Source organism: Apiospora aurea (genome assembly GCF_038362705.1).
Source record: "Apiospora aurea strain CBS 24483 chromosome Unknown utg000004l_segment0_segment0, whole genome shotgun sequence".
NCBI lineage: Eukaryota > Fungi > Ascomycota > Sordariomycetes > Amphisphaeriales > Apiosporaceae > Apiospora > Apiospora aurea.
In genome coordinates this window covers 92807-117137 of record NW_027117391.1, presented here as the reverse complement: position 1 = coordinate 117137, position 24331 = coordinate 92807, and the positions used below count along the sequence as shown (strand labels likewise).

Here is a 24331-nt window from a genome sequence, read left to right as displayed (position 1 = left end):
CAGTCCTCCCGACAGACTGGCTGGATTCTGGTTCTTTTCCACATCCTTCTTGAAGATATCACCCACACTCTTTTTATTCTCAGTCACTCCTTACCTGCAAAGCGCTCCGCTTGCCATTCATTCATTACATTGGACTGTTTTCGTCGTGACCTTCAGAACGACCAACCCACCAATCTTATCTTTCTTCCCCACACACCCACCCACCCACACTCTTCCGATATCCCGATTTTTATCTTCAAGATGCGCTTCTCCGGATTCTCTACAGCTGCACTGGCTGCTTTCTCCGCCACCGCCGCCTGGGCGAACCCCATCGCCGTTCCTGAGCAAGACGCCAAGCGCGGTCTCCTTGGCCTCGGTGGTGATGGCGGTTCCGGCTCCGGCTCCGGCTCCGGCGGCCTCGGCCTGAACCTCATCCCTGAAGTGTATGCAGCCTCTCCCCCTTTTAACGCAAGAAGACGATTTAGCTAATGCGGCATTTATAGCACGAGCAAGGTCGAAGGAATCCTCGGCCACGTTCTCGGCGGCGTCCTCGGTGGCGATGGCCTGTAAGTTCATCCCCCGTAACATTCAAGAAGAAGAAGGAGAAGCAAAACAGACGGACTGACCCTTTTCGCCATCACAGTGACCTCAACTCCATCCTCAACAGCCCCGAGGCCCTCACCGTCCTCACGCGGGTCGAAGGCATCGTCGGCAGCGTCGTCTCCGACGGCGTCCAGGCCGTCGACTGGGCCACCGAGCTCACCGACGGCCTCCTGGGCCTGAACGCCACCCTGGGCGGCACCAGCGACGTCGTCTCGGGCGTCGTCGGCCTCGCCGTCGGCATCGTCGACCAGGCCGCCCCGCTCGTCAAGGGCGTCCTCGGCGGCACTTCGACCGTGTCCGGCCTCGTCGACGGCCTCGGCCCCATCCTCAGCAACGTCGGCGGCATCGTCGCCAAGCTCACCGGCAACATCGTCGAGGGCACCTCCGAGGAGATCTCCTCCGTCCTCAAGGACGTCACCGGCACCCTCCAGAGCCTCATCTCCGGCGTCCTCTCCGGAAGCGGCGGCATCCTCAAGCTCATCACCGGCCTCGTCAACCAGGGCTCCTCGCTGCTGTCCCTCACCGGCCTCGGCGGCAAGAGCTTCGCCAACAAGGCCGTCGCCACCGACATGAGCGGCCCCCTCCGCCTGACCCTCAAGTTCCTCCAGAGCTAAATAGCTCCCACAACGCCAATACCAAAATACCTTTTTGTTTTTAAAAACGAAAGCCAAAGAAGCTTTTAACTTTTAACGCTTAGAATTCTATGTACATATCAATATCACGACCTTTTTTTTGCCACGACCCGCTTTGACGGTGCCTGTCTTCTGTTGTCTTTCGCTCGCGTGTTGGGTAGCTCTTGTTTTGAATGCCCGCTCAGTGAAGCCCCTCTAAGGCTTCCAGTTTTCTTCCTGACATGTCTGGTATGCCCAGTGCTCATGGGCGCAGTCACTTTGACTGGCTCCTTGTAGGCTTCTCCAAACTCCCAAGGGGGTCCCTTCACGTGACACAGTATCGATTTCCTAGTACAAGGGCGAACTCCCATCCGGCCTTCTCCAGTCGATTCGGCCGAGAACCTTTGCCGCCGGGTTCCTGACGCTTGCCCATATCTCTTCCCAATGCATGCACTCACGAAGTATGCCAAACGATAATCTAACCTGTCTAGGTCGACCTCTCACCACCTCGAGAGAACCTAACGTGAGAACGGATCACTGGCGATTGCAATGCCAGGGTATACGATGCGAATAGCATGAGCGGTGGGAAAAACAAAAGATCAAGAGGTTGAGAAAAGCACGGTGAATCGAAACCAACCCGGGCTCTCACGACTTTCTATCATACGTATATGCGAACGGCATTGTTGCTGCTCGGAGAGCCATGTGTGTTCAACAGACCAGACTACCGAGAATATGCGCCGCCAAGGCCGGCTGTCTTCATGATGTCGGGATGGCCCCGATTGCTCTGCTTTTCGGGATGACGACATCCCATACCCGCCCCGTGCCGGCGCTCTTGCACGAGTGGGAAGTCCTGGTCAAGTCGCATGTGATAGGTCTCAACCCGATCGACTGGAAAGCACCGTAAGTATTCAGTTATCGTCCCAGAAGATTTCTCGTCCTCTCACGGCCTCAAACGCGAAAATACTGAAAAGGGGAAACTGTACAGTGACTTTGGGTTCGGTATACCAACACTACCCTATACCGCGGGCAGAGAGCTGGCGGGCCGCGTGATACAAGCCTCAAGATCCAGCTCTCGGATCAAGGAAGGCGACAATGTAAGAAACCCCAAGCTTCCTAATTATGCAGTGTCGCTAACTTGACTCGAAGGTCATCTGCATTTCCACCGACTACCGCGACCTCCGGAAAGCAGCCTACCAGGAGTACGTCGTCTCCTCCAGCTTCAACACGGTGCGCATCCCGCCCTTCGTCCCGCTCCAGTCGGCCGCCACGCTCGGCGTCGCCTTCGTAGCCGCCGCGTTGGCAGTGGGCATCTGCATGGGCGTCGACTTCAGCCACACCGCTGACGGGCCCGACCTGCTGGAATTGGTCCAAAAGAACGCCGCCTCCTCCTCCTCCTCCTCGGGCTGCTACCAGCTCCCCGACGACATCCGCGCCGAGTGCCTCGAGGGCCTGGCCCCCGGCGAGCGCGCCCTCCCGGGCGACTGGGTCGCCATCTGGGGCGGCTCCTCGACCTCGGCCAACCTCGCCGTCCAGCTCGCGCGCCTCGAGGGCCTGCGCGTCGCGACCCTCGTCGACACGGCCAAGCACGGTCTCCGGCTCTCGGCGCACGGGTCGCCCCTCCGACCAGACCTGCTCGTCGACAGCCACGACCCGGACCGGGCCGTGGCGATCCTGCGCGCGAGCCTGGGGCCCCGGCTGCGGTTCGCGCTCGACACGCGCGGGCGGGACTCGGCCGCGGCGCTCGGGCGGGCGCTCCGACAGGAAAAAGAAAAGGCGCCGGACGCCAGCCTCGCCGTGGACAAGGATGCGCCCGTCACTCCGCGCCAGTCTCCGCGGCCCGCGTCCAAGGGGGCGCCGCGGGCGCACCTGGTCGGGCTCACGGGCCTGCCCAAGGAGCCGGCGGGCGAGGAGGTGGTGTACCACACCGTGCCGATCAAGCTGTACCACGAGGCGCCCGCGGTTGGGGAGGCGCTCAGTGCGTGGCTGGAGCGGCTGCTGGAGGCCGGGGCGCTGGTGCCACCGGATGTTGTTGCGGTGGAGGAGGGTTTCGAGGGCATTAATGTCGGGTTGGACCGGATGCGGAGGGGGAGGTCAGCGGTGGAAAGGCCGTGGTCGTTTTGGAGCAGTAGGGGGTATAGAGACTCCGTGTGCAGTAGACGTTAATACATTTCTTCCAGAATTTGAATCTGTTAGACCTTGAAATAGATCCAGATATCGGCGATTTGATTTTTTCCATCTCCAGCTGTTGTAAGTATAGGTGCAAGTGGCATCGTAAACTTATTTTTCGTGATATACTCAATTCAAGGTAAAACTCTACAACTCCATCTCATCTTTGGATACATACGGAAAGGTTTACAAACGACTCCTTGCTCAACCATTCCGTGCACGACCACCTATCCGAGGCACCTTGGCCGGACACAAGATCAACAACGAAACCAGTGCCAGGACAGCCAAGCCAGCGAACAAGGTCCTCAACGCCTTCTCGTAACTCTCGACCACTTGCGTCCGATATGGCTCTTCCAGCGACGCGATGGACTCGATGGAGGCCAGGACCCTCTTTATCACCTCGTCGTCCACCGGGGCGCTACGGGAACTGCTCTCTCTGCCGCCGCCGCCGCCTCCGCCTCCTCCTACCACCAATTGTCCCAGGTAATGCCGGAGACTCCCCTGGAGCAGCAGACTACTAGCCGCGATCCCGACAACTTGCCCCACGCTCCGCACCAGCACCATGACGCTCGTAGCCAGCCCCTGCCGGTTCTGTCGCTTTTCCCCCTCCGCGGCCGATGCCAGGACGGCGATGAACGTCCCCGGGTTCTGCAGCCCCTGCCCGACCGACGTGGGCACGAGCGCGGCGACGGCGAGCCAGTGCGGCGTGCTCCGGCCGGGCAGCCGGGCGAGGCACAGCGCGCCCGCGAGGAAGAAGGCGGCGCCCGCGACGAGGGACCAGCGCAGCTTTTGCGTGCGCGCGATGGTATAGGCCGTCAGGGCCGAGACGGCCGAGGTCACGGCGAAGGGGAACATGAGCTGGAGGCCGGAGCGGGTCGGGGTGGCGAGGAGGACGGCTTGGAGGAAGATGGGCCTGATTGATCCGCCGTCAGTTCGGTTGCGTGGCGAAAGGAAGGCATCGGAAAACAAAATACTAATGAGTATAGAATCCGGCCGCCGGACAAGGACTTACATGTTGAACAGGACCGAGTTGGTCAGCATGGTGGAGATGAAGCTGGACGCCAGCAGGTTGGCCCTGGGGGCGCGGGAGATGAAATCGAGCGGCACCAGAGGATGGCTGGCGCAGCGCCACTCGACCTAGAGGAAGAGCGGGATGCAGGCTGCGCACACGACCAGGGCGGAGGCGACGATTGGATGGGACCCTGTGGTTGGGAGCGTTAGCGAGGAGTTTTTGTTTATTGGGTGTGAGAAACGGTGCTTGGGTTTTATGCACTTACATGGGAGGATCTGGCCACCGAGATTCTGCGTGACCATCAAAGGGCGAGTTATTAGCGACCAACAAGAAATACTTGGTAGCAGGTATGGCAAGGAGGAACGGCTACTCACCAATCCCAAAATCATGGTCGTCAAGATGACACAAAGCAGTCCAGACCCGACAAAGTCGAAGTCGCGGAGCGAGTCGCGCAGGCTTCTCCCGGTGGTGACGGTGCCGTCGTAGTCCTCCTGGACCTGGACGCCCAGGTCGCGCGGGATGGCGACGGCCGAGACGGCGAGGCAAACGAGCATGACGGGGATCTGCGACGCGAAGATCCAGCGCCAGCCCAGGTGCTCGGCCAGGAAGCCGCCCAGGGCCGCGCCCAGGGTGCTGCCGATGCCGTAGACGAGGCTCGAATAAGGGTAATACAGGCCGCGGCGTCTGTGGGGGGAGGAAGAGGGTTAGTAATTGCAGTTCTCGGTTGGCTGTCATCGACTTTCCGGACTTGAGAAACCCATACGAGGAGGTATTGGTTTCTCCAGAGACTAAAAACTACTTACTCAACGGGAACCAAGTCGCTCAGTATGATGTCCCCTAACACCATCAGCCCGCCCGCCCCGACTCCGCAAAGGCCCCTCGCCGCAATAAGCCATCCGATGCCCGGTGCCGCGGCGCACCCGGCCGTCGCGACGACAAAGACCGCCAAGCAGCCGAGGAACAGCGGGCGGCCGATCAGGGGCTGGCACGCGGTCGAGGCCAGCAGGAACGAGGTCGAGAGCCAGGAGGCGGCGGCGGCGGCGCGGAAGTGGGACGTGATGGCCGGGTGGGACGAGGCCATGACGGTGGCGTCGAAGCAGCCGGCGAACTGGACGAGGAGGATCTGGGCGGAGATGACGAAGAAGCGGGCCGGGGAGGTGTTGTGCAGATAGAGCGGTGGCGGTGCCGTTGAGGCATTGTCGGAGTTGTTGTCCGAGTTGTTGTCATCGTCGTCGATCCTTTCCTCCGACTAATCGCATAGGTAAGTGAAATGGTACCGCTCCACCATGTACAACATGACCATTCTCGGTCTCTGCAACCTTCTCGCTCCCGGCCTCTGGACTGCCATGAACTCCCTCGGTGCCAGAGGAGCGCAGTCGCCACAGTTGGTCAACGCCGCCAATGCCGCGACGTTCTGCCTGATGGTGGTCTCCTGCTACTTGTCCACCGCCATCGTCCACTACATCGGCATCAAGCACGCCCTGAGCTTAGGCACGTAAGTCTGTTTTCCACTGCCATCTCTCCAAAAGCCGCTGTCTGCTACCTTCCGGGTGTGTGTTGGATACATTGTAGGCTGACCAGTGTTCCCTCCGCCCCGACATCAACATCGGCTATGCCCCGTATGCCGCCGGCCTGTATCTGAATAACCGTTACGGCGTCGAATGGCTCGTGCTCCCCGGCGCCGTCCTGTGCGGCATCTCGGCCGGCCTCTTCTGGGCCGTCGAGGCCGCCATCGCCATCGCGTACCCGGAACCCTGGAACAAAGGCCGCGCGCTCGGCTGGTGGCTGACCTTCCGGCTGTTGGGGCAGGTCTTGGGCGGCGCCATCAACCTCGGCCTCAACGCGGACCGGAACGAGGCGGGCAAGGTCTCGTACGCCGTATACCTTGTCTTCATCACGCTCCAGGCGCTCGGGCTCGTCGTATCCTTTTTCTTGACGCCGCCGGGCAAGGTCGAGCGGCGTGACGGGGTCAAGGTTTCTCTCGCCATTATGGCCAAGCCGTGGCGGGAGATGAAGGCGACGGCCGAGAACTTCTTTCGACCGCAGTTCCTCCTGATTCTGTTGTGGATTGGGCAGGCTGTATTTGCCGAGGCCGTCATGTTTACGTACCTGGCTTGTGGGTGCATCGATCCTGCCAACAGTGGTTCGTTTTGCATGGTTCGCTGACAACAGATCTACAGTATGGTTTTCCGTCCGTGCCAGAGCGTTAGGGTCATTCCTTGGTGGCGTGATTGGTATCATAGCCGGAAATGCTGCAGGGGTAAGATCTACTACTACTCACTTGGTCCCCTTATTCCTACCTGTTCGAGCTTCCTTGGATGAGGATGAAGACGCTCAAATAACTAACACGCACCGCCTAGGCCTGGCTGGATACCACCCGCCTCTCCGTCAAGACCCGCGGCCGCTACGCGTTCTGGTTCTTCACGCTCGTGTCCGGGGCGTGGTGGATCTGGGCTACGGTGCTCGTCTCGCGCTTCCGCGTGACCCAGCCGACATACGACTGGGCCAGCCCGGGCTTCGGCCGCGCATTTGTCGTGTAAATTCTGCTCAACGCCGCGTTCCAGGTCAACTATCTATACTTGTGAGCCCCGGGCCCCTGCGTTTGCGTTGGCCGTGTACTAACACCGGTGGGCCACCAGGTACTTCATGGTCTCCCATATCGCCAACGGAGAGTCCGAAGTCCTTCGATTCGCTGCTTTTCTCCAAGGGACAGAGTCCGCGTGGCAAGTGGTAAGCTACGAACTGACTTCGTTGACGGTCTTCGCCCAGGTCGGTAGTGTGTATTTCAACCCGGTGCTCTAGGCTTTCTCCGTCTACCCGGCATGGCTAGTTGTGCGCGGTTTCGGTGCTACGGCAGCCAAAGGCCGGCAGCTAGATCACGAAGCCGCTCAAGAGAGCGCAAGCGACAAAATCGATATCAAAGGTTGACTACTGCGTCTTGGTCGGGCGTAAGCCCTGCTCTCGCATAGAAATCTTCTTATGAGGGGCTCAAACACCGGAAGGACCATCATCACGCGCATAGAACTAGATCACCATAGACTTCATACATGGTAAATTAGATTCTCCAACGCCCTCTATCAAGTCTTGAATGAACTTGCTGCTTGTTATTGCCATTGGTATCTTATCATGCCAGCATTTATATCCTTGCGAGGGCGGGAAGTAGAAAGACACAGAGAGTCCGCAACGGACGGACGGCCGCGTACATGGCTCCGCAAATGGAACATCCAACGTAATTTGCAGATGTAGGTACATTCTTGGGGTAACCCCAACAAATACCAACCTGGAACGAATGCCATGGGTGGTTGTGCAATCCCGCGGGTGGTATTGCGCCATCTGCTCCAAACCCCCGCGACTCCACTCCGCTTATCGCAGGCCGTTCCGCCGAACACCCAATCGATTTGCCGGACGCTCCTACATATAGGACGCTGCCTAGCTCGTATTGATGTACGAGACTACAATAATTGCATCTCTTCAGCAAGCGAGAAGTAACAGCCTAGCCCGTACTGACAATGACGTCTTCCGCCGAACCGGGCAAGAAGAGCCTCGTGCTCAATGCCTTCGTCGAGATGTGTAAGCGCCTCGGTTTTGTCTCCTATCACTCGACGAGCACTATGTATACTGGCCCAACGCTGATCCTCTTAATCCCTTCTTCCAGGCAGCGGCCATCAGTCCCCGGGTCTGTGGCGCCATCCGGACGACCAGTCTTGGCGCTTCAACGAGATCAGCCACTGGGTTGAGTTCGCCAAGCTGCTCGAGGAGGCCAAATTTCATGGCATATTTATTGCCGATGTCTTGGGCGAGAAGAAGAACCCGTTGTCTCTCGCTCGAGGGATCGACGCTGAACTTTTATCACAGGTGGTTACGATGTCTACCAAGGCTCTCTGGACGCCGCCATCACCTCCGGCGCGCAGTGGCCCGTCAACGAGCCCCTCGCTGCCGTTTCCGCCATGGCTGCGGTGACCAAGAGCATCGGGTTTGGTGTCACGGTTTCCACGACGTATGAGCAGCCTTACCACCTGGCCAGGCGGTTATCGACGGCGGATCACTTGAGTGGTGGAAGGTAGTTGATTGCGTTTTCAATCATGGAGAAGATATTGGTGGAGATGGACACTAACTAACGCGGCTTAGACTCGGATGGAACGTAGGTCACGAGATGTTTTAATTTGAAGCCCTGTGGCGAACATTTGAATGACCAAGTTCCAGGTTGTCACCAGCTACTTGGACTCAGCAGCCAGGAACATGGGATGCACAGCACAGCCACAGGTAAGTAAACCGGGACCGAGAGTTATTCCGCCCAAGAGCTTCCGTGGCTGACAGGCATGTCTTTTTGAAGCACGACGACCGCTACGCCCAAGCCGAGGAGTACATGCGCGTCATGTACAAGCTCTTCGAGTCCTCCTGGCGCGACGACGCCGTCCAGCGCGACGCGGCCCGCGGCGTGTACACGGACCCGAAGCTGGTCCGCCGCATCGACCACGCGGGCCCCTTTTTCACGGTTCCCGGCCGGCACGTCCAAGTCAGGCAAGCAGTTCGCCGCGCAGCACGCCGAGGCCGTCTTTGTGTCGGCGCACGCGCCCGCCGTGTGCGCGGCTAGCATCGCCGAGATCCGCCAGGCGGCCGCGATCAAGGTCCTGGCGCTCGTCACCCCCATACTCGGAACGACCGAGGCGGAGGCGCAGCAGAAGCTGGCCGAGTACCGCCAGTACGCGTCGCACGATGGCGCTGTTTGGGGGGGTGGACGGGAATCGATTCTCAGCCGGTACGGCGACGAGGAGGAGCTGAGGGAGGTGGAGAGCAATGCCGTCCGGTAAGTTGTTCGGTCGATCGATTGTCCACAACTGTTATTCTCTTACAGTCTTTGACTTACCTTTTGCTATCGTATATGTTAGATCCACGGTCACCGGTTACGCAAAGTTCTCGTCCGGCACCAAAAAGTGGACCGAGCACACGATTGCCGAGCACGTCAGCATCGGCGGCAACGGACCCGTCCTCGTCGGTACGCCCTTGCAGGTGGCCGACGGGCTTCAGACGTGGGTGGATGAGGCCGATGTTGATGCATTCAACTTTGTAAGCCAAAAGCCGACTCCCCGACAAATTATTTAAACCGACTGGAGAGATTCCGCGACTAACAAACACACGATTTTGTTCTTGATGATCAGGCGTACGCGCTATTCCCCCAATCCTTCAAGAATATCATCGAGCTTCTCCTGCAGGAGCTGCGCCGAAGAGGCCTTTTCTGGGACGATTACGCCGTTCCCGGCGGCACCTACAGGGAGAACCTTTACCGCGAACCGGGGCTGAAGCGGTCACCTCCTGATCATCTGTCCGCAAAGTTCCGATGGCAGGCTGGGGTTTCGACCGAGGATCATCCCGTGCCCCAGTAAATCTCCGTGTCCGGAATCGTGTGTGTGGCATGACATATCAAGATAGCTTGTTCTATAAGTACAAGAGTGGTTTACGCCACCTAGGTTGTGGAAGCTATCTTCTACTCGTGATCAGCCGGAATTCATTCACCACCTCGATCTTGCTAGGGTGTCGTGTCCATGAACCGCCATTGGTCGCCTGTTTCCAAGATCACGCCCAGATACTGTAAGGAATTCCACCTCGGGTCACACCGACCCATCATCATTGTGCTCGATTCGGGACGCCGTACTTAGAGCAAAGAAATCATCCGGGTACCAGTTGGCGGTATTGCAGCGGTCATATCCAGTGGGCCGCTGCCACAATTCCCTCACAGCGCTTCGTAATCGTGACTGTAGCCCTTGACCCACCGCGGGTCATTCCACGGCTTGTCCCTCTTCAGGTCATACGGCGCCGCCGCCCGGTCGTAGGGCACGACCCCACCCTCCCAGGACTCGGTGCCCGGCTCCAGTAGGTCCGAGATGAGACGGCCCGGTATGACGACGCCGCACTCGAAGTTGGATACCCCGGCCAGCTTGGTGTGGCACGTCGCCTCGTTGCCTTTCTTTGTCTTGTCCTCGGTCACGGAGCCCCAGGCCGACTGCGACAGGTTGGCGGAGCCGACGTAGATGTAGTGCGGCGTGGCATGGGGTTGATCTGGGTTGTAAGCAATAATGAGCTTTTGGTGGAACAACCGCCCGATGTCTCTGCTATGGTAATGATGGAAGATCCTCTTGACGGCCTGGGGCGCTGTGTTCCAAGGTCGTAAGTGGCATCCGATGTTGCTGGCCGCATCTTGAGAATCCTCTGAAGCGCTCCGAACATCGTCCACCGAAGGATAAAACAGCTTGATATCCGGAACCGCCTCGTTGTTCTCCTCTTCCTCGGGAACCCGTATGTCTTGTCGGCCGAGCGCACATTTGTAAAACGTACTCAGCCATCGGGTCGAGATGTTCCCGACGCTGGCCGTGCAGATCTCGAGCCGGACCTGTTCATCGTCGTCGTCATCGGATTTTTCTCTTCCGAGATTCAGGCCGAGATGTCGGACGATCTTCCGGAGCCGGAGCAAGCCATGTTGCTCCGCTTTGAGGGGCCCGGAGGACGTGCCCGGGTGCGAGGTCACGAGATACACCTTAACGGAGGCGTAGTCGTACCACCCCCGGACCGAGTCAAGGAACGCCGGGTAGACAAGCAGCAGGATCTTGGAGTGCGCGGAGCCCGGGGACCAGGCGTAGAAGGCGTGGAGGTTCTGGCCGCCGCCCGAGTGCGAGTGCGTCTTGTGCTGGTCGGCGAGGTGGGGGCGCAAAGTGTCCAGAGACTTCTTTGTGAGCTTCCCCTCGGTTAGTGGAATGCCGGCGCGGATGGCTGCGCTCTGTAGGAAGGGGTCATTGTTTGCGTCCCGGCCGATGTAAATCTGTGTAACACGTGAGCATTTGACGCTGTGCTTTTTTTCTTTTCAAGGGGGGAGGATAGGGAGGTAGGTTACGGGTACGGAGTTGGCTGATCTCCTAGAGATCGGGAGATGTTGGAGTAGCTCTTCGTCCGCAATGTAAAACGCGAAGATACAGGCGGAGACTAGGTGGTCCTTGTCGATGATGTCGCCCAGGCCGACGCAGTTCTTGGTGCGCCGTCTTCCGGGGGCCCGTGTGATGCGGAGTCCGCCGTTGGGGTAGGTCATGCCGAAGGGAGCCGGGCGTGTTTGTCCGGGGCTGGTTGAGAACGTATGTTTCGCGATTTTGCCGCGTGAGGTTGGTGATAGTAAGTCCTGGCCCTCGCGCTTTACACCCCGACTTGGAAGATTGTCGTTATTACCGCTGTTGCCTCCTGGGCCTACTGATGATTCGTCTTCCATGTCGGGTAGGTAACCGTGTGTTGGCAGGAGTTGGAGAACAATTCGCTGTGGTACTGGTTAAGATATTGTCAGTTCCCACGTTTGAGGATAGGCCGGTATGTGTTTTGCAATTAGGCCGCCGTTACAATCACTGCCCAATAAGAATAGCTCCGACGTTGAGGGTTGAGTGATGGTCGGAGTCTGAGCTAGCGAATCCTGACGTCACTACGAGATGATTCTGGTACTAAAAAGGGGAAATAAGAGACACCTTTGTTTTGCATGGAACCTTAGAAGCCTGTTTCGGCAATTAGATGTCTTAGGTTGAACAGTCAACCTTGTATGAGCTTACCTTGTTGCCAGGCACAAAGCATCTGGCACACGTGATCAACCCCGGGGCCTGGTCTTCGTCCGCAATCAAGACTACATGTATCGCTGCAGGTGGTAAGATATGAGTACTCAATCTGGATTCAGCCATTGGCGCTCTAGACCAGCTGTTTCATGAGAATACTTCAATAATGTGTAGAATTACCATGGGCATGCACATGGGAATCGGGTTGCAATCAAATAGCCAATACAAAGCTGCTTTACTTCGCCTTTGTTATTCGTATTGGCACAGATATTTCCATATCAACTATGTTACATCTCGTCGGTCCACCGTTGTCTCCAGTCCTTGACTCCTAAATTCCCAGTCACTAGCCGATCGCGAGCATTGCCGGCGGCTACGTGTCATACTGCCCAAGCCCGCTCAATCTAAACCACTCTAAGGATACGACACATAGATAGTGTCCTGGGCCGAGTCTCGTCCGCGGTCGCCTCCTGTTCAAGACCGTCCACCGGCACTGGGAAGAAGGCAGCGGAGGTATGAGGCGCCGCGGGGTCCATCCACTTCCCCCCTCGCCGCCACCGACCACGGGAGCGGCGGCGGCAGCAGCAGTAGGCAGGCCAAGGCTAATGCCGGACTCGAGATAGCGCTGCTGCAGACAAGCATTGTTGGCACCAAGTTGCGTGATCCGCCCTTGCAGAAACTCGGCCTCGGAGATCATGATCTCGCGTTCCGGGGCCGTGACGGGCATCGCGTCGATCTTGTCCAGCAGCTCGTGGACCATGAGAACGTAGTTCTGCCGGATGAGCCCGAGGTCCGGGATGCGCGGGTCGTCGGCTCCTGCGGCGGTGGGGGGTCCGCGGCGGGGTGGTAGAGTCGTTGATGGGCTGCTGTGACAGGAAATCCCGGGGCACGGCCTCCTGGTGCAGGATGTCGGGGTTGAGGACGAGATGGCTCAAATCGCCACCCGTGTACTCCTCGGCGGTGGGAAGATGTTGCTGTGCAAACTGCATAGCGAATTCGTCTTCTTCGGTGCTGGTGGTCATGAGATCCGGCATGGGATAACACTCATCTGGGACGTAATACGAGAGCTGTTGGCTATCGTTAGTCATTTTCGCCTCTAGCTGCTGGAAGTCAATGTCAGAGAACATGGCGGAGTAGTCCTCCATGACGAGTTCCATACCTTGGTGCACGTCGGGCTCGTTCAGTTGCTCCTCGTCGGAGCTGGTGGTCAGGCCCGTGAGATCATCTGCCACGATGTCCATCATATCCTCCGTAGAGGGGTACGATGTGTCGTAGGTCTCTCCGAAATGATTTTCCATGACGACGAGAATGATGAGCGATTGCTAAGTATTAAACTGACTTTCTCAAGTCGATTACGATGAGGATGAGGCCGAGGCAGAGATGATGTTAATAGATCTGATATTGAGCAGGTGTCTATCAGGTACGGCTTTACCTGGGGTATTTATCAATTCCTCACTTCAGGTAAGCATCTACTTTCTCGACAAACACCGGCTTGTCTTGTCATCAATGATGTACACGGATTGCTGAATGCCACGACGAGACAACGCATTTGTTCCCTAAGATTGGAAGAATAAAGAGCATCGCCTTCTCGACACCTCCGTCCTCCCGAGTCAAAGGACCTCGAACAATACCATTCTGCCGCCTACCGCAGTGTCGTCTTTGTCCTGTTCGTGAAATAACTTCTTTGCAGGACATACGAAAAGCCGCAGATTCAAAAGGCTTGTTCGGAAAGACTGCAAGCTACTTCCAGGGGACAAGATCCTCCGAGTTCGCCGGCAACCAAGTTGGATCTCCCCCGTCGGAAGAGCCACTAATGCAGGACCGTCTAGGCCCTGGGTTTCAGTACACGTCGCAATTAGACCACGCCGGCACCTCACGTAGATTGTGCCAATTGTTGGTGCCTGTAAAGTAAGGCTGTGCTTTGATGAACGGTTTCCGGTCTCATGTTGCTTCGATTGCAAGATAGGAAGAAATACGCCACTCGCCTTATGCTTGCCCAGGATTATAGGCAAAACACAACTGCGAAAAGGTTCCAGCTCCTCTATACGGAGCGGACAAATAAAAAGTGTCGCGTATAACGGACGCGTAAGCACCACCCCACGCTTTGCCGGATCTGGCGCCCATTCGTACTGAAGCTCTCAAGCTGCCCCTGCCACGTCGAGCTTGTTACTGGAGCACTCGATTGCCGGAATGGGTATCTGGCCAGGAGGCCGAATGTAACACCGCGGCTTCTTTTCGTGCTACTCTCGAGATAAGCACGCCTGCTCGCCCCATCACCGTCTGGGCCATTAGCAGTACCCCTTGTGCATCACATCTTCGGCGCATGCTTGTAGCTTGCACCGCGGGCTGCTGATGGGACGGCCCATCACCGCCAGTGCAACACCACCACTCAATCCGAACCGACATGAACTCATTTCCCCTGAATTGACCACATTGCGTCAACCTGTTGCGTCAGCGCCAAAGTGGAATGTACACATCGACAATGCATCTTTTTCGAAACTTTGCCCAGATTGTAATCCTGCTTGTTCTTCCCTCCTAAAACCCGAACGCAATAAGTTTATTCAACACATTTCCCGGGATACTCAAGACGAAACCAATGTCGGAGATGTGAGTGCAATGCCTTTGCAACTTAACCCCCCGTGACTGACCAACCCCGACAGCAACGTCGACGTCCTAGTCATCGGGGTCGGGCCCACGGGCTTGGGCGCCGCAAAGCGCCTACAGCAAACAGTGAGCCCGCACTTGCCTTCCCGAACATCCTGCGAAGATTGTTTTTGATGACCACATTGTTTTCAAACCCTTTTAGAACTTGGCGTCGTGGCTTATCGTCGATTCCAACGAGACACCCGGAGGCCTTGCATCCACGGACGTAACTCCGGAGGGATTTGTGAGTGAACCCCTCCTCTGGCAGCTCGCAGGCCGAGCTGGCGCGGTTTATTTGCTGAACCAATGTCACCGTGCCTACAGCTCTACGATGTCGGCGGCCACGTCATCTTCTCGCACTACAAGTACTTCGACGACTGCATCAACGAAGCCCTGCCCCAAGAGAGCGACTGGTACACGCACCAGGTACGTCTTAGCCAAACCACCATTATTAGTTATCCCGCACCGTCATGCGTATATACTCACACGCCTTTGTATTTGCCTCCAGCGGGTCTCGTACGTCCGCTTCCAGGGCGGCTGGGTGCCCTACCCCTTCCAGAAGAACATCGCCGTGCTGGACCCCGAGGAGCGCGCCCGGTGCCTCGAGGACCTTGTCGACGCTGCCCTAGAGGCGCGCGTCCGCGCTGCCGCTGACAAGCCCCGGAATTTTGACGAGTGGAACATCCGGAACGTCGGGAACCGCCTGAACGAGATCTTTAGTGAGATTCCTTTTTCTTTTTCTTTTTCTTTTTCTTCTTTCTGAGCTGAGCTTCTCTGGGGATGAGTCTGCTTTACTAATCCAATCCCACCCCGCAGTGCACCCGTACAACTTCAAAGTGTGGGCTGTGCCGACCACCAAGGTATGTTTGTCTGGCACTCCCCGCCGCCTCGTCCTATTAATCGGAAAGAATAAGAAATAAGCCGGCCTATGTTTCTGACTCATGCATTTTTTGCATACAACAGATGAACGCCCCGAACGTATCGGCGAGAAATGCTGAGTACGTTATTTGCAATTTGCTTCTCTCAACTTAACTCTGCCTTCCTTTTTCCCCTCCCCTGTTTCAATTTATTATCTCTGATTATAGCTGTGACGAGACTCTGTTTCTGACCTAAGCCGGCCGGCCGCAGCTGTATTTTATCGAGGACAACTGCCCCTTCTACCGCGCCACCGTCTTCTCCAACTACTCCCCGAACAACCAGCCCGGCCCCGACGTCGAGCTCGCGACCCAGCAGCTGGCCAACGGGGAGAAGCCGGCGACAGACGGAAAGGCGGGGGGGAAAGCCCGGCCCGTACTGGTCCGTCACGCTCGAGGTGTCCGAGTCGGCGTACAAGCCCGTCCGGCACGAGACGCTCCTGGCCGACTGCGTCCGGGGCCTCGTCGCGACTGAGCTGCTCGCGCCGGGGGACGAGATCGTCAGTTCGTATGTGCGCCGCTTCGAGCACGGCTACCCGACCCCCAGCGTCGAGCGCGACGGGGCCCTGGCCGAGTCGCTGCCGCATCTACGGGATAAGGGGATCCTGTCGCGGGGACGGTTCGGCGGGTGGAAGTACGAGGTCGGGAATCAGGATCACAGGTACGGATATCTACACATTCTTGGTCAAACTGATATAGTGTTCCCCGCTCAGTTATGTGCTGACACTTTTAATGATACAGCTTCATGCAAGGCGTCGAGGCCTTGGATAACGTTGTATCGGGAGGGATTGAGTTGACGCTGAACAGCCCGGACTTTGTCAACAGTCGGTCCAACACGGAGCGCCGCTTGGCCCACTTTGGAGGTCTGCGGAACTGAGTAGAAACGGGTTAGCCCTTGGGGAAGCCAGTATTTGTCATGACCCTTCTAGATCTCTTACGTAGTAACAAAGCCCCGATCGTGGTAGTATTTCCCGTCACGACTACACGGTTACACCACGTGGGGGAGCAAGTCCGGAGACAGTCTAGGATGTCGTTGAAAAAGGTTGGTGACAGTGACAGTGACAGTGACAGTGACAGGGACAGGGACAGCACCGCCATGGTTTGCTTATCGCTTATCAGTGGGTGGCTGAGGGCCTATCTGTTATCTGTGGAGCTGACTGGCTGCTCTGCCCCTCGCTGATTGCACAGTTAAAGAAGGGCTGCCCCTCCATCCGCCTGGTTGACTCATTGCGGCCCCGACCCAAAACAGTTCTCGAAAGCGAGCTTTCAATCAATTGCAACTGCTATTTGGCCCTTTCATCTTTGGTCGGAATCGCCACAGTCCAACGAGCAAATCTTGCGCTCTTTCATTCCTTTCCTTTCTTTCCTTTCCTTCCCTCCCTCCTTCGACCGACCGACAACCATGGCGGACGCAGTCGCCGACAAGACGGCCAAGATGGACCTCAACAAGAAGCCCAAGGATGACGAGGCGGACTGGGCCACCGACGAGGCCACCGGCGACAAGTACAAGGACATGGCCTACGCCGACATCCGCATCTACAAGAACGCCGCCGGCGAGGAGCGCTACATCCTGAAAGAGACGGGCGAGAAGCTGTCCAAGGGCGACGCCAAGAAGCGCGACACCAAGGCCAAGTCCAAAGCCGCCAAGAGCGCCGCTCCCCCGAAGCCCGTCAACAAGGCCCCCAAGCCCCCCCGCCGCCGCCGACAAGAAGGACGACGCCGCCATCGACCCGGAGACCATGTTCAAGCAGGGCTTCCTCGACGACGTCTACAAGGAGCGCCCCGACAAGGACGTCGTCACCCGCTTCCCGCCCGAGCCCAACGGCTTCCTGCACATCGGCCACGCCAAGGCCATTGCCGTCAACTTCGGCTTCGCCAAGTTCCACGGCGGCAAGTGCTACCTGCGCTACGACGACACGAACCCCGAGAAGGAGGAGGAGGTCTACTTTAAGGCCATCGAGGACATGGTCCGCTGGCTCGGCTTCAGCCCCGTCAAGATCACCTATTCCAGCGACAACTTCCAGAAGCTCTACGATCTCGCCGAGAAGCTGATTGAGATTGGCAACGCATACGTTTGCCACTGCAATGGTACGTACGATCACAAACAAGAGCAATCAATATCTTGGAAATGGGGGAAGACTGGTCGCCCCCGCCTGCTAACACGTTTCTGTGATTCCCCCTCCAGATGATGAGATCAAGGCCCAGCGCGGAGGCGAAAGCCACGGCGAGCGATTCCGATGCGCGCACGCCGAGCAAAGTGTCGAGACCAACCTCGAGGAGTTCCGGGGCATGCGCGACGGCAAATACAAGCCCAGGGAAGCCTTCTTGCGCATGAAGCAGGATATCACCGACGGAAACCCGCAGATGTGTACGTCCAATATGCCCATGACCAGCAACACCTTGAGTTTGCTAACACAAATGGCCCAGGGGATCTTGCTGCCTACCGAGTGCTCGACAAGCCCCACCACCGGACCGGCTCCCAGTGGAGGATATACCCGACCTACGACTTCACGCACTGCCTCTGCGATAGCTTCGAGGGCATCACCCATTCCCTGTGTACGACGGAGTTCGTCATGAGCCGTGTGAGCTACGAGTGGCTGAACAAGCAGCTGGTCGAGTTCCAGCCGATGCAGCGCGAGTACGGCCGTCTGAACATCACCGGCACCGTTCTCTCCAAGCGCAAGATCATGCAGCTGGTGGACGAGGGCTACGTGCGCGCCTGGGATGATCCTCGACTGTACACGCTGATCGCCATCAAGAGAAGAGGTGTTCCCCCCGGAGCCATCTTGGAGTTTGTCAACGAGCTGGGAGTCACCACAGCGCCGTCCGTGATCCAGGTGGTACGGTTCGACCAAACGATCCGACGCTATCTCGAACGGACAACGCCTCGTCTCATGATGGTGCTGGACCCGATCCCGGTGGTTATCGAAGGAGCCGAGGAGGTCGAGATCGACGTGCCCTTCCACAGCAAAGATGCATCCATGGGCTCGCACAAGCTCAAGTTCACGCCGACCGTGTACATTGACCGGTCCGATTTCCGCGAGGTCGACAGCCCCGACTACCTCCGCCTGGCGCCTGGCAAGGTGGTGGGTCTGTTCAAGGCGCCCTACGCGATCAAGGCCGTGTCGTACAGCAAGGACGAGAGCACGGGCAAGGTGACGGAGATCCGGGCCGAGATTGTCAAGGAGGAGCCGGAGGAGGCTGGCGGGGCCAAGAAGGCCAAGAAGGGAGAGAAGCGCATCAGCTACATCCAGTGGGTGCCGTCGGGCTCGCGGGAGGTGGAGGCGCGAATCCACAACTCGCTGTTCAAGTCGGAGAAGCCCGAGGACGTGGAGGGCGGGTTCCTCAAGGACATCAACCCCGAGAGCGAGGTGGTGTACAAGGGGCTGATCGAGTCCGGGTTCGACGAGGTCAAGACGCGGGCGCCGTGGCCCGAGGCGGCGGGGGAGAGCGGGCACGGCAAGGGCGGGCCGGAGAGCGTGCGGTTCCAGGCGATGCGCATTGCGTACTTTGCCGTGGACTCGGACAGCACGGACGACAAGATTGTGCTGAACCGGATCGTGTCGCTCAAGGAGGACGCCAGCAAGAAGTAAATCGATGGCTAGAATCCACGAATGATGGAGGGATGAGACGTCTCATTGCATACCTGACATGGCAATGCAGCAGACTCTGGAATTGGGATACGCCCATTGGCCGTGGGCCACATCAATCGAAGCAAGACGATAGGTAGAAGCAGTCATTGATTGATTGATGCTATTGGCCAGCCGTACTTGTCGGGCTCCATTTCTCGTTCTTTGGGAGTTTAGTACAGGCCCGGCCCCAAGCCCGGTACCTTTCGACAGGCCCCTGCGCTGCAGATCTCGGGAACCACTAAAGAAGACCCAGTAGCCAAGCCGGGATGATGTTTATTTTTAGGACGCGACAGGGGTTGTGTACTTGTAACGTCGAGGACTCTCGATTGTAGGCATGTTATTGGCCCCAGAATCCCGGGACCATCCTGATCTGGTAAACATGCCCAGCCAAGAGCCGCTCAGCCTTACTGTACCTCATCTCATTTCATTTTCACGTCATGACTTCCGAGAGTATGTACACCAGCATACCTGACGTAGGCTTATTTTTTTTTTTTTTTGAAGTGGGCTCCCATGGTCAGCAACCCACATGTCCATGCTTGACTTACTGTGTCTAGGCGCACTTGTCTCCAACCTTTGGTTTTGTCATCCCCTTTTTGGTTGCTGATCCCTTCCCCAGTAATCACGGCGTACACTGCGGATCATGCTAGCTACATAAGCCTTTGGTAGCACCCTCCCCTACCGAAGCAAGCCGATTGGCCCCATTCAAGGTGTCTTGCATCCAGTAAGAAGTAGACTGCCCGGGAATGATTGCCCGCAGCGAACAGCGCCGTTCCAAGCCACACTGCAATCGGAAATAGTGCTGACGCGTGCGCCGACAGACCGACCGGCCGGCTTGCCGTAGATCGGGCCCCCATCGAAAAAGCATTAGCGGGTTGCGCTTCAAGGGGCTTATAAAGGGCCGCTCCTCCTGCCGCCCTTCCATGATTGAAACATTAACCAAGTTGAAGATTAAAGGGGTTCTCTCGTATCCTTTCCATCTTCAAACGATCGTCTTTGGCCCCTTTTCGCCACTTAATTGCCTATCGCCCTCCTTCCCCAGAGCCAGGCCGCCGCAACAGCAGCAGCCATGCACATCTCCACGGCGCTCGCCGCCGTCCTCCTCTCCGCGTGCACCGCCGCCGCCGCCGCCACCTGCAGCCCCGGCAGCAGGCCGCTGCCCTTCCCGGCCGGCGAGCTCAGCAAAGACCAGTTCACGGCCAAGGGCCGGCGGTACCGCGTGCACCTGCCCAAAAGCTACGACCCGACCCGGCGCGCGCCCGTGATCCTGTCGTACCACGGCGCCCACGGCACCATCGAGAAGCAGGTCGCCCTCGACGGCCTCACGGACCCGTCCCGCAGCAACCGCGACGGCGACGGCTACGTCGTCGTCTACCTCCAGGCCCTGGTCCCCGCGGGCGCGTCTGACCCGACCAAGACCGAGTGGCAGGTCGCCCCCGCCGCCGCCGCCGACAAGGCGCACATCGACGACCTCGGCTTCACGGCCGACGTCCTCGCCGCGCTCGAGGCGAGCCTGTGCGTCGACACCCGCCGCCTCTACGCGACGGGCAAGTCCCAGGGCGGCGGCTTCGTCGGCCGGGTCCTGGCGTGCGACACCTCGTCCTCCTCGGGCCTGGCCCATCGGTTCGCCGCCTTCGCCCCCGTCGCCGGCGCGTACTACATCCTCGACACCCCGCGCCGCGCCCAGTGCGAGCCTACGGACCGCGTCGCCATCCCGTGCGGCGGCGGCGGCGCGCGGGAGGAGGGAACGCCCGCGACGCCCATCCTTGCCTTCCACGGCGGCGCCGACGAGACGATCCCGTACCGCGGAGAGTGGCGCCGGGCGACCGGCAGCTGCCTGCCCGATATCCGGCACTGGGCGCGGCAGTGGGTTCTTCCCTCGTCGTCCGCTTCTTCTTCTGCTACCGCCGAGAAGAACACGACCATCCCGGGCTCCCGGCACGGCGTCCGGAGCGCCTGGGGCGGGAGCGGCGGCCCGGGAAAAGACGGGGAGGAGGAGGAGGCGGCGCGCGTCGTGCTCGTTTACGCCGGCGACGACATCGGGCACGACTGGCCCAGCACGGCCGAGAACGCCGATAACAAGGGCGGGCCCCGGGCCGCCTTCAACGCGTCGGACGAAATCGTCGACTGGTTTGGCAAATGGCGGTTGGAATAGCCGAGGAACGGGAGGGCAGAAGCGAGGAAGAAGAAGAAGACAAATGATCAAAAAAAGAAAGAGAAAAAAGAGAGACGAAGGCGGGGTTGGTGGTGTATGGGTGAGTAGTAAGTGGTGTTGGTAGTAACACCAACAAATGCCGGGCTAGGAAAGAAGCTCGGGTGGTTGATCAGTGGATGGGGGAAAACAAAGTACCGTGGCGCCGCGGAGAGCTGGCAATGAATGTTCTTCGCATAGTAAATAGTATACAAATGCTTTAAATACCCTGCCGCCTGGATCTGTGTATATGTGGTATACACCCGTGTCGTTCTCCGTTCATTTGTCGTTTATCCTCCTCCTTTCCGTAACAACAAGTCACTCCCGACGAATGATGGCAGATCACGGGCACAGAGCCCCCCCCCCCTTCTCTTCCCCGGTGGACAAGCTCGGCAAAGGGAGTGCCACAATACGCAGGCGCAGGACCAAAGAACGAGGAGGCAACACATATGCATATGCCAAGAGTATCCAGAGAGGTCGAGGACCCATCCGCTAGGCTACATCTCTATCCAAATCTCACCGCCCAGGTATGTATTTCCAAACATGTCCGGTCGTGGGGGAATCTCCTCTACCTATCCGAGATGAAAGCAAGCAAGCACCATTTCCAGAGCCTACAGTAGGCAACGGCAGGCAGAAGGACGGCCATGAACTCGACCATGCCGAACCCGAGGGCGTCTCCGGGAGCTTGAAGGGGGACCATACACCCGCTTGGCCTGGCCTGGCCCGAGCCGGAGTGGTCAGAGTGCACCATCTCGTCATCAGACTCGTTGGCCGAGAGCTGGTCACTCAGCTGCTGCACCTGATCGGCGGCACCACTGTCCGAATTGACCCCGACTGTCGACGCCGACACTTGCAAGTCCTGGGCTAGGCCGTCGTCGTCTTGTTCTTGAGTTGCCGCCTCGTCGTCGTCGTCGTCGTCATCATCGTCGTCGTCGTCAGCGTCATCGTCAGCGTCATCTTCGCTGCCGTCTTCGCTCTCGGATTCCCTGGAGTCGTATTCATCGACTCGCGACCAATCCTGGTCCTGAAAGAGTTCTGGCAGGATGGTCTCTGCCAGTAGCCCTTTGTACGACGGCAGAGGGGGCTCGGGCGCGGACCATCGATCCGGTCTGGTGACCACGCGTGACACCGGATCGAGAGAATCCAAAAAGCTCCGTCTGCATGATGAACCGAACATCCTCGATATCGCGGTCGCTGTATTTGGCGAATTCCGTATCCGCGTCGTAGTATCCTCTGCTTGCATCAAACGTGGTTTTGATGATGGGCGAGGAATCGTTGGCGATGTCGGCTATTGCTTGAGGAAAGCCTTCAGCTACATCTGATTTGGGTATCCAGCTTAGAAACGGGGGGAGGAAACCTCGAGGGGGACGACAGGGATACTTACAGTTATCTGCGTCTCTAATATACTTGAGCGACTTGATACCTCTTTCTCTTGCGACTCTTTCCCATACATCTTGCCACGCAGCTAATCTCTGGGCCACGTCCTGGAAGAGCCTCGTAGACTGCTCCCGTGACTCACTGGCATCCAGCAAGAGTGTATAGGACTGCTCAGGCATGCCGTGAGATGGCAGCACCAACGCCTCACTGATCCAAGACGCCAGACAAAAGATGCCATTGTTTTCTACGTCTGGTTCTTCCATCCACCACTCTTCGGTGGTTTGTTTGGAACATGGACCTGACAAGTCCAAAAGAACAGTACGCCACATATCCACGCGACGCACGACTCGGAGCAGGGGGTTTTCCGGACAAAAGAAAACCAGGCCTTGGGCGTGCTCCGCAGGCTCCGCAACCGATGCATGGTCTTCATGGACGTGCAGACTCCTCAAATGTGCCCGCAAAGGCTTGGGGAGGCGGGCCAGAAAGGAATGGGCGACAGATGCGGCCGAAAATCGATATCTGCCCTGGGTGTGCCGCCTGTTCCCCCTCACACTAACATGGGGCGATTGCCAATAACCAACCTCGAGCTCTCTCACATCGTTCTACGCACCATCGAACACGACTAGTCCAGCCCAGTTGTCGATTTCCATCGGCAGTTGGTATTCTCCACCGTTGTAAATCATCGTACAATGGCCGAAACCGAGCCTGAGCTGCATCTTGAACTTCTGTGAGCTCCCGGCTCCAATCAGGGTGGTCTGGCAATGTATCCACCCTGGCCTGGAAGGAGTACAGGGTTGCTTGGTTGCAAGTCGAAGAAGTCACGCCCCAGAAACTATTGTATAGAAACTCGCCGAGGTTGTCTTGTGTCGCAGGAGGATGGAGACAAGGGGTCGCCCCTTAACGCGCCTAGCGCGCTACGCAAGACATTTTATTTATATATTTATTAGCACGGTAGCACTTTTTTTATCCTTTCTTTCTTTCCTTTAAACAGTACTTTAGCACTTAATATACTATCCGAACGTTCTCTACCGTGTAATAATTATAAGCCCGAAATTTCCTATTAAATAAGCTCGTTATTATTATTACACCGTTTATTTTATTAAACCCTGCGTATTAAAGAGCGATTTTAAATCTATGTTTTTTTATACCTTTTTATCTTTTTATTACTTTCACGACGCTTATAATATTTAAACCCTTTATTAAACTAGTTAATATTAAGCTTAAAACTAAGCGAAACTAGTTAAATTAATATAACTCGCTTAAAATAAATGCTCTTAAGCGTAGTATTTAAATATACCTCGATCTTAATACACTTAACGACGCTTATCTTTATAATAAGCTTAAGTTACGTATAATCGACGAAATTAAACAGGGTTTAATCGAAAACTTTTAATTAATAAACGAAACTAGCTTAATAAACCCTATAATAGGCGTATATACGGCGGTAAAAAATTCAAAGCCGATATACGATACATTTACTAATAATATTATTAAACGTATTAAATTTAAATAAAGTAAATAAAGTATAAAAATATACCGTTATATAGTATAAAAAAATACTTTTATTACTATTAACGAGTAAATTAAGCTTATAATTTTAAAGGCGCACGTTAACGTAGTTTATAATAA

General features: G+C 57.1%; 11 protein-coding genes across 11 annotated transcripts; 7 read left to right on the top strand and 4 right to left on the bottom strand.

Annotated features, from left to right (window-relative positions):
• Window positions 1-240: 240 nt before the first annotated feature.
• PG986_004865 (uncharacterized protein) lies at window positions 241-1196 on the top strand (the record flags this gene model as incomplete). The annotated part of the gene is made up of 3 exons (XM_066841087.1): window positions 241-422; window positions 483-545; window positions 623-1196. The coding sequence occupies 3 exons, from the start codon at window positions 241-243 to the stop codon at window positions 1194-1196; spliced, it is 819 nt and encodes a 272-aa protein (XP_066700949.1).
• Window positions 1197-1989: 793 nt separating this feature from the next.
• On the top strand, window positions 1990-3356 carry PG986_004864 (uncharacterized protein; the record flags this gene model as incomplete). Its single annotated transcript, XM_066841086.1, has 3 exons — window positions 1990-2093; window positions 2179-2287; window positions 2340-3356. The coding sequence occupies 3 exons, from the start codon at window positions 1990-1992 to the stop codon at window positions 3354-3356; spliced, it is 1230 nt and encodes a 409-aa protein (XP_066700948.1).
• Window positions 3357-3563: 207 nt separating this feature from the next.
• On the bottom strand, window positions 3564-5674 carry PG986_004863 (uncharacterized protein; the record flags this gene model as incomplete). The annotated part of the gene is made up of 7 exons (XM_066841085.1): window positions 3564-4272; window positions 4372-4496; window positions 4533-4561; window positions 4637-4661; window positions 4746-5055; window positions 5175-5620; window positions 5657-5674. The coding sequence occupies 7 exons, from the start codon at window positions 5672-5674 to the stop codon at window positions 3564-3566; spliced, it is 1662 nt and encodes a 553-aa protein (XP_066700947.1).
• PG986_004862 (uncharacterized protein) lies at window positions 5658-7299 on the top strand (the record flags this gene model as incomplete). The annotated part of the gene is made up of 6 exons (XM_066841084.1): window positions 5658-5798; window positions 5953-6487; window positions 6552-6631; window positions 6732-6907; window positions 7011-7101; window positions 7174-7299. The coding sequence occupies 6 exons, from the start codon at window positions 5658-5660 to the stop codon at window positions 7297-7299; spliced, it is 1149 nt and encodes a 382-aa protein (XP_066700946.1).
• A 581-nt stretch (window positions 7300-7880) lies between these two features.
• On the top strand, window positions 7881-9755 carry PG986_004861 (Nitrilotriacetate monooxygenase component A/pristinamycin IIA synthase subunit A; the record flags this gene model as incomplete). The annotated part of the gene is made up of 9 exons (XM_066841083.1): window positions 7881-7941; window positions 8027-8167; window positions 8227-8431; window positions 8500-8512; window positions 8569-8634; window positions 8705-8866; window positions 8889-9178; window positions 9261-9438; window positions 9531-9755. The coding sequence occupies 9 exons, from the start codon at window positions 7881-7883 to the stop codon at window positions 9753-9755; spliced, it is 1341 nt and encodes a 446-aa protein (XP_066700945.1).
• A 347-nt stretch (window positions 9756-10102) lies between these two features.
• Window positions 10103-11623, bottom strand: PG986_004860 (phospholipase D/nuclease; the record flags this gene model as incomplete). Its single annotated transcript, XM_066841082.1, has 2 exons — window positions 10103-11143; window positions 11258-11623. 2 exons carry the CDS (start codon window positions 11621-11623, stop codon window positions 10103-10105), a joined length of 1407 nt encoding a protein of 468 aa, XP_066700944.1.
• A 698-nt stretch (window positions 11624-12321) lies between these two features.
• PG986_004859 (uncharacterized protein) lies at window positions 12322-13246 on the bottom strand (the record flags this gene model as incomplete). The annotated part of the gene is given in 2 exon segments (XM_066841081.1): window positions 12322-12811; window positions 12822-13246. The coding sequence occupies 2 exon segments, from the start codon at window positions 13244-13246 to the stop codon at window positions 12322-12324; spliced, it is 915 nt and encodes a 304-aa protein (XP_066700943.1).
• Window positions 13247-14544: 1298 nt separating this feature from the next.
• PG986_004858 (UDP-galactopyranose mutase) lies at window positions 14545-16382 on the top strand (the record flags this gene model as incomplete). The annotated part of the gene is made up of 9 exons (XM_066841080.1): window positions 14545-14555; window positions 14609-14678; window positions 14755-14835; window positions 14916-15017; window positions 15100-15310; window positions 15408-15451; window positions 15555-15589; window positions 15792-16166; window positions 16247-16382. 9 exons carry the CDS (start codon window positions 14545-14547, stop codon window positions 16380-16382), a joined length of 1065 nt encoding a protein of 354 aa, XP_066700942.1.
• A 525-nt stretch (window positions 16383-16907) lies between these two features.
• On the top strand, window positions 16908-19098 carry PG986_004857 (glutaminyl-tRNA synthetase; the record flags this gene model as incomplete). The annotated part of the gene is made up of 4 exons (XM_066841079.1): window positions 16908-17137; window positions 17193-17593; window positions 17691-17873; window positions 17933-19098. 4 exons carry the CDS (start codon window positions 16908-16910, stop codon window positions 19096-19098), a joined length of 1980 nt encoding a protein of 659 aa, XP_066700941.1.
• A 1105-nt stretch (window positions 19099-20203) lies between these two features.
• Window positions 20204-21289, top strand: PG986_004856 (Alpha/Beta hydrolase protein; the record flags this gene model as incomplete). The annotated part of the gene is made up of 1 exon (XM_066841078.1): window positions 20204-21289. The coding sequence occupies one exon, from the start codon at window positions 20204-20206 to the stop codon at window positions 21287-21289; it is 1086 nt and encodes a 361-aa protein (XP_066700940.1).
• Window positions 21290-21893: 604 nt separating this feature from the next.
• PG986_004855 (uncharacterized protein) lies at window positions 21894-23418 on the bottom strand (the record flags this gene model as incomplete). Its single annotated transcript, XM_066841077.1, has 4 exons — window positions 21894-22343; window positions 22396-22643; window positions 22710-23126; window positions 23313-23418. 4 exons carry the CDS (start codon window positions 23416-23418, stop codon window positions 21894-21896), a joined length of 1221 nt encoding a protein of 406 aa, XP_066700939.1.
• Window positions 23419-24331: the final 913 nt, after the last annotated feature.